Source organism: Grammomys surdaster, unplaced genomic scaffold, assembly GCF_004785775.1.
Source record: "Grammomys surdaster isolate TR1022 unplaced genomic scaffold, NIH_TR_1.0 150, whole genome shotgun sequence".
NCBI lineage: Eukaryota > Metazoa > Chordata > Mammalia > Rodentia > Muridae > Grammomys > Grammomys surdaster.
Window position 1 is genome coordinate 18,324,218 of NW_021604608.1, and position 12,762 is coordinate 18,336,979.

Sequence of the window (12,762 nt, forward strand, 5' to 3'; positions counted from 1 at the left end):
TTTTACCACTGCCACATGTAATGATAATTAAAATCAGATTGACTTTCAGTTAGCTTTATTATTGTTTTTACAGTTACTATTGGTGGGGTGCCCCTTGTTGTGGATACCCAGACAGACTGCTCCCACTGCCTTAATAGCCACTGAGACTAACAGATTGGGGGAAAGGTCTAAGAGTTAAGAAAGTTAAAAGTATGTGGCTAATTTTACAAGCCACTAGTAAGTGCCTTCATTATACCATGTCCAGAGACTGCAAAGTGAAACCCTGAGTCTTCAATAGCAAGTGAGCCAAAAACATAAACATACAAGTAGAGCCATCTAGCAGACACAGATCTGGGGACGTATTTAGCTTCATTTATAATTTAAATTTCTGTATAGCATATAACGTGCTAGATTAACAAGCCATCTTTTTAATGCCAGTATGCAGTGCCAAGGGCATGCAGCATCTAGCACATTAGTGCATGCTGGTGGCATCTGTCTAGATTGTCCCTCCTGGGAAGTGGTTTGGCAATAAGCACAAGCTAGTAAACCATTCAGATCCTCTGGTGCCATAATCCCAGCTATTGGGAATGCATCCTTAGGAGCTGGCCCCAAACACAGGGAAAGCCTATGTATAAGGAAATTCTCTCAGAGTTATGCTTGTAATAACAAAACCTTGGAAACATCAAGATGGCCAACATTTGCTGAATGGTCTGATATGTTTACGGTATGCTGAGCTGGTGGTGAGTCATGAAGCCATTAATACTGATGGTTCAGGGACATAGTGACACACAAGAAAGCCCTTAGAACATAAAATTAAGAGAAAAAAGTGAGTAGGCTAGGAGATTTGATGTTAGTTGTGTTTACTAGAAAACTACGCTTAGAACACTGAAGATGAAAGGAAATATAAAGATGACGAAGCAGTACTGGAGATTTTGCTTTCCATGCTTCCTGCCTGTAGCTTTATTGCTTCAGTAATAAAATTGACAGGATGTCTTTTTGACAAAAACTGAGCATAAGGAAATGAATAATTCCTGCTTTGACAAGCAGAAGAAAATGTTCTTTTCAGCACCAAAACTCTGGCACTATGGAGAGATGGCGAGGCAGCAGAGGGGAAGGCTCGAGGCCCCCGGTGTTGAATTCAAGTGGAATTCAAGATGGAACCAGACGAAAGAAGACTAGGGCTGCTCCTTGTGGACTGTGGAGTGACCATGCTCAGGGCATGGGTTTTAGAAGGCTCAGAGGTGGAAGAGCTGTGCTAGTTGAAGATGTGAACCCCTCCCAAAGCACGTTGACTTTTCCCATCAGCACCTGGTATCTAAGACTCCTGTCTTCAATTCATTGATTGTGCTTCTCTGAGGTGCCACTGTGGACCTTCCTGCATCAGTCGGTCACTCGTGCCCTGTAAGTCCAGAAGAACAAGGCCCTTACTGCCATCCCTTTATTCTTCAGTCCCTTGGCCAAGCCAAGCCCGAGAGTTGTACATGCTACTCAAGGAATAGGGCTCTTGCCCCACCAGACAGACTGCTGTGGGTTTGGACCATTTCTGGGGCACAACTGCAGTCACGGACTGTGTTCTGAACAGCCAGACAATGCTGCAATTACACCAAGACAATGAGAACCCAGGGTATTTATTAAGAATTCATGTGCACACAGTCTGTGGTCTAGCTTAACCTTAACATGTCATCATGAGTCTGTAGAAAAGGCCAGACGCTTTGTTGCCAAGTTTCCCAGGATAGGAAATGATCTTTAAACGCAGTGTGGTTTTTCCATCCTCAGAATTACACAGGAGTGGTTTCATGGCAGTGGTCTTGTCCTGCTCAGACTTTCAGAAACCCCACGGTGCACTTCCATTGAAATTCTGTTGAGATGTGAGGTTAAAGAGCTTTCCAGGCATGCGCTGGGACTTTTTGTGAGCTGTATCCCTTCATCCCCAGCTCAGTGCTGGGAAGTAGATGTTACTCCCATGTAGGAGGCCAGGAACTGCAACCAGGGGAGATTGAGTGAGTTGCTTGGAGTCACTCAAAGAGATCCCCAGTGTTAAAGCTGACTCACAGTGAGCCAGTCACCAGGAATGTGAAGTGCAGTAGTCCACACTGAGCCGTCCGTCACTCCCAGGAACAAAAGAAAATCAGGTCGATGAAGGTAGCGCGTGACTTAGTATTCACATAGACTAACTTTTGAATCTACTTAGTATTAATCATGGAGTTAACCTGAAAACTAGGAAGCCAAATTATTACTATCATCATCATCATCATCATTGTCATCTCTCAGCTTGAAAAGTAAGGCAACTGGGAATGGCAAGAACGTGGAGGACAGTTTTGGTGCTTGTAGGGGACCCTCGGGGAAAGCCCCACCACTGGGAAGGGTATTTGCTGCATTAATTAGGAAATGCAGGTAGAGAGTAGCTTCTGCCCTTCAGAAGCCGTGACTTCATCCTCAGAAGAATGTTCTAGACAGCTGTAGCAGCCAGACCACCTTGAGAGTTGTGATGGTTATTGTTGACTGTCAACTTGACAAGACAGAATCACCCAGAGGGCAAACCTTAGGATTTGTCTAAGGCTGTTTCCATATTTGGCTAATTAAAATGAGAAAATTTGCCCTAAATGTGAACAGCACTATCCCAGGAGCTGGGGTCCAAGCTGAACAGAAAGGAGACAGTAGCTGACTGTCTGCACTCCTCGGCTACCTGGCTGTGGATGCACTGTGCCCAGCCACCTCAGGCTCCAGCCACTTCAGGCTCCCCACCACTTGAACTGAGCCAAAATAAACCTTTTGTTGTTTGTTACTTTCATTGAACATTTTGTCCAGCAATGGGAAGAGTAGCTGCTATGGGCCTCTGCTGAGGGCGTCAGCCTGCAGGCTTCTCTTACTACAGAGAAGGGGTTGCACTGAGCAGCAGCAGCCTGTCTCAGGCCGACACACTACAGCCCTGCTGCTTCCTCCTCAGGAGAAAGTACAGACATTGCCCTCGTGGGTGGCTTCTGCACTTTGGGCTTGTTTCACACGTGTGACTCTGTCATCACTGTTCCTGTTACAGGAAGAGAGACGACTTGGGCATTGTTTTGTGTTCACTCATCCATGTGTGGGTGACAGTTAGAGTTGGCTCATTTCTGCAGATCTGTGTCAAGAGGACTTTTTCTGTAAACAGTCCTGTTACTTTGTCATTCATGCAACTCTGAAAAACCCAACTGAATCGTAACTAAACGTGGTGACTCTGCAAATAGAACATGAGTCTTTTGACACTTTGCACCTATAGTCAGCGTATTTCCTAGAACTTGCGAGAAAGCATCTAAGAACTACATTTTTAAAAGTCTGTGCCGCCTGAGTGCTTAGTGCCTATGAAGGCCAGAAGAGGGCATCAGCTCCCCTGGGAACTGGAGTTACAGCTACGAGCCACCAAATGGGTGCTGAAACTTAGACCTGAATCCTCTACAAGAGCTTTTAACTGCTGAACTGTCTCTCTAGCCCTGTGAAGGTCTTTTTTAAAAGCTCTTTTGGGCCTTTTAGACAGAGTGTTAGAACTATACGTACTCTTTTCCTTAGGGATTATCTCTAGGTGTTTGTTATATCCTCTCCATGTCGAAGCATTGACCTTCTCATCTCTCCTGTGTGTTAGCACACACGATGCTAAGCACGCAGGAATGGTGCACACACATTGGTGTGAGCGTGAGCACAGGAACCTGTGCCTGGGGGAGGCGTGGCTTAGTTTCTGAGCCTGATGAGTTCTCTATCCAACAGGTGTTTGAGATGGACATCGCCAAACAGCTTCAAGCCTATGAGGTTGAGTACCATGTGCTCCAAGAAGAACTTATTGATTCCTCTCCTCTCAGTGACAACCAAAGAATGGATAAATTGGAGAAAACCAACAGCAGCTTGCGCAAACAGAACCTTGACCTCCTGGAACAATTGCAGGTAGAGCGTATTTGCAAAGCCGCTTCCTGAGCCTCTGTGTATAGTAGCTCATTAACTCACCAAAGGCAACAGCAGCCTGGGCTTTCCCATGACCGGAGGACCTTTCCCACCCTGCGCTCTTTGTAGTTGTGATCAGAGGTGTCCCAGGAGAATCAGCCCTTTTATTGTGGAACAGACAGAATGTCCTTGCCACGGTCAGAAAGTCCAGGAGCTTTCTGAGAGGCTTTTTCTACACTTAACTTTGCAGGAGACCAGCTCGGTCCCAGATGCTGAATGCCAACAATTGTGCTTTGAATAGTGATGGGAGAGTTTTAAGCTTTCAGTGCCTGGGGTGAAACAGGCTAGGTCCTTGAAGAGATGCTGAAGGAGGGAAGTGACTTAGAAATCTGTCCAATGAAATAAATCAGAACAGATGGTGCTTATTTGTAAGTCTGATACAAATGGGAAGGTTTGCTTATTGAGGGGCACAGTTCTCCCTCTACACCCACCCATTTTAAGTGAGGACACAAAGGTCCATCACTATAAGTAGTCCATGCAGAAGGGAGAGGGAATGAGCCTGATAGGTGTGCAAAAGCCACTGCAGGGTGCGGCTCCTGTCAGTCCAGTGGCACTGAGTAACATGAGTTCTCCTTGTTTAATAGTGTAAATGAGAGACTGTCAGTGTTCAGAAATGTTTTCTCCATCCTTATCCGGTTCTGATCCTTCTCCATAGAAAGCCTCCACGTCCTGAGTTTGTCCATGTTGTGAGAAAGGTGGGCATATGAGTACTCTGCCCCCTCAGATGCCTTCCTCCCAGTAGGACTCAACTGCAGGAGACTCTGGTGGATCCTTACTGCAGTGTGCAAAACTGAAATTGCTTCTCTTGATCATCCTAACTGCCAGGCACATCTGAAGTCACAGATTAATCTGCTTCATCTGTCCTTACTAAAAATATGCCGCTACACTCTTCCCTAAAAGTCTCAGCTGTCACCTGAAGGGAAGTCATAGAGGACAAAGAGCCTGCTCTGTCCCACAAGGGCATACTATGCAGGTCACTTACAGTGACTTCAAGCCAGTAGCAGACCCCTGACATAGACCTTGACGTGAGCACTTCCCACTGAGTTCACGTTTGCATTTTGAAGCATTCAGCTTTCTATGAACAGAAGTATTCCTTAGGCTAATCCTGTGTCCAAGTGGGTAACGCTGGCCCAGCATACATAAGAATGTGTGCAAGCCTATAAGGGTCTGTACAGAAGCAGGAGAGAGAAAGTCATCTGGAAACAGCACACTGTTCACAGATAGTGTCAGGCTATGCTGTCATTCAAAATACAGAACAGTCGCTGGGCGGTGGTGGCGTACGCCTTTAATCCCAGCACTTGGGAGGCAGAGACAGGCGGATCTCTGAGTTCGAGGCCAGCCTGGTCTACAGAGTGAGTTCCAGGACAGCCAGGGCTACACAGAGAAACCCTGTCTCAAAAAAAAAAAAACAGAACATTCATCTGAACTGTGTGGTCTGCTTTTCTTTAAAAGTATAATATATGTGTGTTCTGTGAAAAAAAAAATGTGAAAAACTAAACACTCAAAATATCAGTCGTAGCTGTCGCTGAGGTAAGTGTCTACACCCTATGCTGGCTCCCCAGCATTCCTCTAGTTCTTTCTCCTCACCCAGGACCCTGAGTAAATACACACTTAAGGTTTAGTCTTCTATGACTTCAGTGAGTACTTGCATTCTGCCAGAAAGTTTAAGTCCAAAGGCCTTTTTAACTTTTGTAAGTAGCAGACATTATTTAAAGTACATGTAAATATACATAAAAGAATAGTGATCATAGATTATTGCCAGAAATCATTTGTGACATTTAATAGAGTCTTAAACTATAAACACCAAATTTAGGTTAATGTATGCATGCCATCTACATTAGCAGACTAGAACTAATTTTTTTTTTTTTGGAACTAATTTTTTTTTATTTGAAATGCTATTATATGTTTATTTATTTATAAAATACTTGAGATATTTCTAAAATTTTCTTTGCCTATTATACTTTAATGTCCAGTGTTCAATTAGCACAGTGTTGTTCATTCATTTAAAATCACACATGGAGTAAATATAAAACTAGGTTGTCTCACAAAGAGTTGTCTACAGCAAGAGATGACCCCCTTGAACCTGGTGGTCACGAGCAGTACGTAAGATGGCTTTGTATGCTAGGTGGTGGCAGATAGAAAGGCAGGAGATGCTTCCTACTCATCAGCTAGCTACAAGTAGCTCTTGTAGGGCCTGTGGGGACCAGATCCAGCGATCAGACATGCTCTCTTTACTGTACTAAGGAGACCTGCCCTGTGCGCCATTGGTAAACCATTGTGCAGATAAATTCACTCTAAACCCGTGCAAGCTAGTTAGTACCCCACCCCCACCCCCAGAGCTGCATGGTTCACAGAACACAGAGATGGGCCAGACCTGGACATCGGGTAGAATTTTAAGGATGAGAGGGTCCCACGTAAGGACAGGCACCAGGCATGCTCACTCCTCTGAAGCTGCCGGCCTGTACTTCTTCCTCTCCTTTGATTCAGTATTCTCGTGGAACAGCTGGCGCGAGACTCAGAGTCACAGGTTCTCTGTCTAGCACGAAGGTTGTCTTGTTCAAAAAACCATTTTCCTGCTTTTCAAAATGAGGTGGGAAAATACTACATCTATTTCCCCTAGCTACAACAAATGGACATGCAAAGGGAGGGTAGACTGGATTAATAGGGTAGGCCAGCCCTTAGTGCAGAGTGCTGGAGTGCAGCTGGGAGCTGGAGTAGGCCAGAAAGGCCTGGAATAGAAACTACAGGGCTGGAGCTGCTTCAGGACTCTCAGGGCCCCTCAGGCCACCAGAGCCTGGCATCCCTGAGATGCCTGCCCTAGAAGACAGGAGATAGTAGCTGGAGCTGACAAAGCACCTAAACTTCCACTTCTATGGTCTGCTGTGTACCTTCTCCTAGAGCAAGACTGGGAGCTTGTTCTTTACAAGGTTGTTGGTGGTGAGTGGGCAACGGTACAAAGAAACCTCTCAGCAAAATGCTACTGTTTCCAGCATTCTGTGTATCAAGGGAAATGCCTGGTTTCCATTAGTGATGTCTTACTACTCCACGAAAGATAACAAAACCAGATTTCAGGTTAGAGAGCTATCCCTAATACAAGTGGCATCACGTAGAAGCCACTTGACCATTTGTAAGCCTGAAATTAGTTTGTAGATACAGGGTTAGCTGGAATAGGCTGTGCTGTGTGCTTCCGGTCTGACCCGTCGCAGCATCCTGTGTGTACCCTTCTCCTGGGGTGGAGTTCCCTCTATGTTCTGATGCTGCTTTCTCAATCCCTGGTCCCCAGAGGGACTACACCAGGGCAGAAGATGCCGGAGTTTGTTAGGGTCCACCAGAAGCTGGGGTCTTTCTTCTGTGACCAGAACTGATCATCAGTAGGCTTGTTTGTGCTCCGAAGTCCCCGAAGGCCAAGTGGCGGCATTCACAGCAACCGCCTCTTGTGTAATCAGAGGCAGGCACATTCTCATCTCTTCTTCCATTCTCCAGGTGGCAAATGCTAGGATCCAAAGCCTTGAAGCCACAGTGGAGAAGCTTCTGACCAGCGAGAGTAAGCTGAAGCAGGCTGCGCTGACACTGGAGGTGGAGCGCTCCGCCCTGCTGCAGATGGTGGAGGAGCTGCGGAGGCAAGGTGCCCAGCCCAGCACTCCAGAGCCAGACTGCACCCTGCTGGAACCTACAGGTGACTGACAGCTGCCAGGAGAGACTGCACACCACTAACACTGTCCAGGCCTTTAATCAAGAGAGACGGAAGGCAGAGGCAGAGAAGAGAGAACTTCTCAGGGAGGAAACTGGCTGACCAGCCTGTAGATTCTTTTGAGCTCAGACTTGGAATTGGAGGACAAAAGTCTCAGTTATTGTTGTTTTTGGTTCTAATTCGTCCCCTTTCCAGTCCTGGTTGTTGTAGCTTTAGATGGCATGGACATGAATAAATTACATTTATGGTTCCTCCTCCTGCAGAGACACATTGTGTGAAAAGAGTATTCATGACAGCGGTGTTTCAGAAGCAAGAAGGCCTTGAAATAATTCCCTCAGGCACAAGTGTGACCCTTTGTCAGTCTGCAAGAAGGGTTCCTGTGACCATGCCCTTGGTGTCACCATGAGGTGCAGTGGGCCCTTGTCCATTTTTATTATGGAAACTTGAGGTGACCATGGGGAAGTAAGAAGGGGCTTATTTAAATTGGGCGTATCGGTCGTTCCTGACCCCACAGTCATTCCTGGTGGTACTGAGGAAGTTTATCTTTCACAAACACAGTGTTTTACTATGTTTTTGCTTACCCTTTCAAGTCATATTAAGTAAATGTTTCATAAGGAAATCACAGTTTTTAGATTCCCTGTTATTGCTAGTGTGCAACCTGCAGCTGTGGGGTCTGACATATTTATTTCTTTGTGATTGTTTCATATCCACACTATAGGGTCACGTATTTATTTTTGTCTGTTGATAAATGATGTACCACAGCCACGTCTTCCCTTGAGCCTTGACCCCTTGGAAATCTGATTCCTCATAGAAGGAACAAAACATACCAAGATTTCAAGGGGCTCCTAAGATTCTGAAACACTGTAAAAGAAACCAGGCTGAAATTGCAATCAGATGTATGGCAGCTGACAGCTTTTTGGAGGTGGACGTGTGTTTTGAAAAGTATTCAAACACAAGCACTCCTTCCTTGGGATGGCGGGGACCCTGTGCCTTCAAGCAGAGTGCAGCTCACAGTCACCCTGCTTCCAGCTGGTCCTGTGTAGAGCATCACCCAATGTGTACAACAAACTTTTTTTTTTTAAACATACAAACAAAGGCTTAGGGACGAATCACCAGCACAGGGCCTCCTGAATACTGGAATTGGTCCTGCCCTGTGCTCTCCTGGCCGCCTGTTCATGGAGGTCTGTCTGTTGGAGCTCTCTTGTAGCAAAGGAGCTTGTAAGCCTGGGGTGTAAGGAGAGACCACCACCGCTGGTGTCATTTGGGATCTCCTAGCCCTTTCGAAGGGACACCAAATGGCCAGGGGGGATGTAAGACTCCCTCATGGTCTCAGGTCAAAGAAGAGTTCTCTCCATAAGCCAGCATGACCAGTCCCAGTTGGGTCTAGCAGGGGTGGTTGGAGGGGGCTAACCGTGAACAGCTTCTTTCCACATTGTATTTTATTATTTGAATGTTTTAATGTTGAATTTTGGACATGTTATTACTGTTCAAAAATACTGACTCTACAATAAGAAAAGAGCAATAAAACAGATAATTCACATCTGTGTCTTCGTGCTGTCTGTTTTTCAAACTCTGAGTTTTGTCTTTGCAGCTAGGAGTGAAGGAGGCTTCTGTATTCATGTTGTCTCATGAGCAAGGGCATGTTTGAGAGATCAGTTCTGCTTCCAGTATCAGTGCCCAAATATTGATGATGCTGGGACACCTTTCCACAGAGCTGTGAATATTAGCATCAGTGAAACTGGCTTCCCCCATTGTATCTACACCATCTATCAGTACAAAATTCTATTGGGCCAGAGTAGCATGCATGCATAGGTATAGGTTGTATACCATACAATACCATATACCTATAGTAAACCTATAGATGAACATGGTAACAGATGGTGACCTAGCAACTCTCCAACTACATGTACACTTGGAGGTTGACCTTTGATACTATTTGTCTTGAGTCAGTTCCTTAAGAAGGGCTGATATGTAGAACCTGGTGACAGTCAGATGCAGTCCCTAGGTTTGGTTGCCCCATTTTACATGTAGATAGGAAAGCAGTGCCATTTGGAATTTGGGGAATTGGAAGAAGGACTGCTCTCGTGATTGGAAGACTAGATTTGCTCCTCAGCTGGAGGAGTGAGGAACCAGATGGAGGTGCATGACTCAAGAAGACCCCAGTTGTCTGAGATACAAACCACTGGACCTACAAGGCAGTGTGGAACTGTGTGAGAAGCTGCCATTGCCATAGCAACGAGCAGAGACTCTGTAGCCAGGGATCTGGTGGTAGGCCTCAGGTCTTCCTTCCTTCCTAAAGAAAGGAGCTGGGAGTAAAGCAAAGAAAGGACACTGAAATTACCAACTGCCTCCATTGCCATACTGGACAAGATGGCCTTCAGGGACAACAGGCCTTCACTTTGATCTTCCATTTCTCATAGCAACAGGTCCTAGGGCCTATCTTGATCTAGAACCCTCAGGGTTCTGTGAGAAATTAATTCTGGATTAACCAAGTTGACAATGCAAAGCTACAGAAGTAAATTTGGAATCTATATAATTTGGGTGCAATGATCACATGAATCATTTTACACAGGCCCTTGGTCTAAGTAAATATATTTAGTGACTCCTACCGAGTTTAGGTTATAGACTGATTTCTGCAGATAAAAAGCTGGGAGACTCCTGTTGACACCTGGCACTTCCTACTCTCTCCTTCAGTGTGGTGAAGTAAGTGATGAGCCCCGTGCTCTTAAAGCTAAATGCTGCTGAAAGGATTTGGTGTAACAGAATATTCTTGGACTAGGAAAAATTAGAGGGTCTACTCCTACCTCATTTTGTAAAGAAAATAAGGGGTGAAAAAGATTCAAATGATTGGGTAGAGGGTCAGGGTGTATCCCCAGTCTCCTGTCTGCCTTACAGTGAACACTTCCCAACTTAAATTGTAAGTTACAGTAGATTTTATTTGTAGTTTCCGAGACAGGAGTTCACATAGCCAAGGCTGGCCTTGAAGTAGCTTGAGTGTGACCCTGAACTTGTGGCCTTCACTCCTCGGTGGTGAGATCATTGGCATGTGCCACCACACCAGATTTGGGCAGCGGTGAGCTTTAGAACTCATTTCTGATGGTGTCAGTGTACTACTAGAGAAAATTCTGTTCCCTGTAGACAAGGGAGATCTTCAGCATAAGGAATACAGATGGAGTCAACTCCTGAACTACTTCCTACAGTTATCTATCATAGCTGAGTTAGGATGGGGAAGGAGGTGTTCGAGACGGGGCTCCTCGGTGTGTGCTCCAAGGTAGAAGAGTGCTGCAGTGAGATTCTACCCCATTAGGTGTTTACTGAAGTGATGTGCTTGATACCTGTATCACTGTCCTCTTCCTCTTCCTCCTCCTTCCTCTTTCTCCTCTCCTCTCCCCCTTCCTCCTCTTCTTCTTTTACAAAACTCTTTAAAACTAAATGTTTTCAGAAGAAAATTTTCAACACAAACTTGCCTTTGACTTTAGAGAAAGGAAAGTTTCTACCGAATAGAATGTTTCCTGTTGCCCTGTCTGGAAGTTATTAGTATAATTGGGGAAATACAAGCAAGCTATTCCTTACATGGCTGTCACAAGTCATGTAAACAATTTAAAGCAGATAACAAAACTTTAAAATGGTGTTCTAAGTAGCTAGGAGACATGTAATCAGCTGGTTGTTTCTGCTGTAAGCCTCTAATACTACTATGTGTGTATTTATGAATAACTCATGTGACCAAACAAATTAGAAAATAAGAATTTTGAGTGAAGCAAACAGTTTGTTTAAAAGCTGAGGATTAAATGTGGGTTTTGCAGTAGTGGGGTTTGTACTGGGTTCAAACCCAGGGCTTTGTGCATGCCAGGCAGGTGTTTTGTCACTGGCTGCATTCCCAGCCCTAACCTGTGTTCTTAAGGAGAACAATGAACACTTCGTCATTTTAATCAGATGTCACTTCCCAGTCAGCCTAATTGGTCTAGCTCCCAAACCATCCTTTTCTACAAAGCCCACCCAAATTCTATTTGGGTTCAGCCTGCTTAGCCCTCTGCTCTGGACTGTCAATGCGGGGTGTTGGTGGAAGGTCCTAGTCTTTGGGCTTTGTTTTTACCACTGACACACATGTTCACCTCTGTGCCATGTGTCAGATATGCTTTCGGGGTTGTATTTTTCTTATAGGTTACAAGAAACTCGTGGTTCTGTATCTGAAGTTGGCTTTGTTGTGTAGGGGAGCAGCGCTGTTGGGGGGAGGGGATGAGAGAGGAGAGAAAAGAGTGTCACATCGTGAGTGCTCTGTGTCACACCTGTCTCACCGAGCACCCCTAGTCTCCACATAGTTATTACTGTGGTGCCCTTTCTCAGATGCTGGGCAACCAGACATTGCTATGGATAATCAACCTTATTGCATTGTTTCCAATAGTCTTGCTATGTTCCCTACCCTAGCTTCAAACTGGCGATTCTCCTACCTCAGCCTTGTGAAGAATGAGATTACTGCCTTTCTCCCGTCTGTAGATGTGATGTGACCAGCTGTCTCAAGCTCCTGCCATTGTGACTTTCTTTAAGTGATGGACAACAACCTGGAATTATGAACTCAAATAAATTCCTTGTTCCCTAAGTTGCTTTTTTGTCGGGGTATTTCTCATAGCAGCGGGAATAAAACCAAAACAAAGGTGACTGGTGTAATTGTGGTTCATTGACCTTGGGGCACCCTTGTCTGCATGGGTCATGGTGTTCTTAACAGATATTTCTTTTAATCCTTGTGACCCTCTAAGGGAACCCCAGGAACTTCTCAGGTACATCTCCTGCACTGTTTGTGATTAATCCAATGTCAACTGTACAGCTAAGCATACAATCCCATTGGGCCTTGACATAAGTATTCAGAGCTAAACTAGCAGGCTTCCTGTAAGTCAGTGTGCAGGTATTTGGTTCTAACTTATGACTCATTCTGAAGAGTCCACCTTTAACTTTAGTCCATTTCGTTTGTGATTTTCTTTTTGAGGGACAGGGTCTCACTATATAGCCTGGGCTGGCCTGGTACTCCCTATGTAGCCTAGGCAGACCAAGATTAGTTTGTGGTTTCCCAGTATGTACACTCTCAAGATACTAGGAGCAAAATGAAACCCGGTGCCAGTAACAAAAGG

At 45.2% G+C, this 12,762-nt stretch overlaps 1 protein-coding gene across 3 annotated transcripts in view; it reads left to right on the forward strand.

The window, feature by feature from the left end:
• Tbc1d1 (TBC1 domain family member 1) overlaps positions 1-9,179 on the forward strand; it is a 188,516-nt gene extending 179,337 nt beyond the window's left edge. The window contains exons 20-21 of one of the 3 annotated variants that reach the window (XM_028765211.1): positions 3,718-3,891; positions 7,432-9,179. In XM_028765211.1, coding sequence (XP_028621044.1) covers positions 3,718-3,891; positions 7,432-7,632 — 375 coding nt within the window. In that variant the 3' untranslated portion in view covers positions 7,633-9,179. The remainder of the gene's footprint in view (positions 1-3,717; positions 3,892-7,431) is intronic. The other 2 variants (XM_028765210.1, XM_028765212.1) reach the window with 2 other exon arrangements.
• The last annotated feature ends 3,583 nt before the right edge of the window (positions 9,180-12,762 follow it).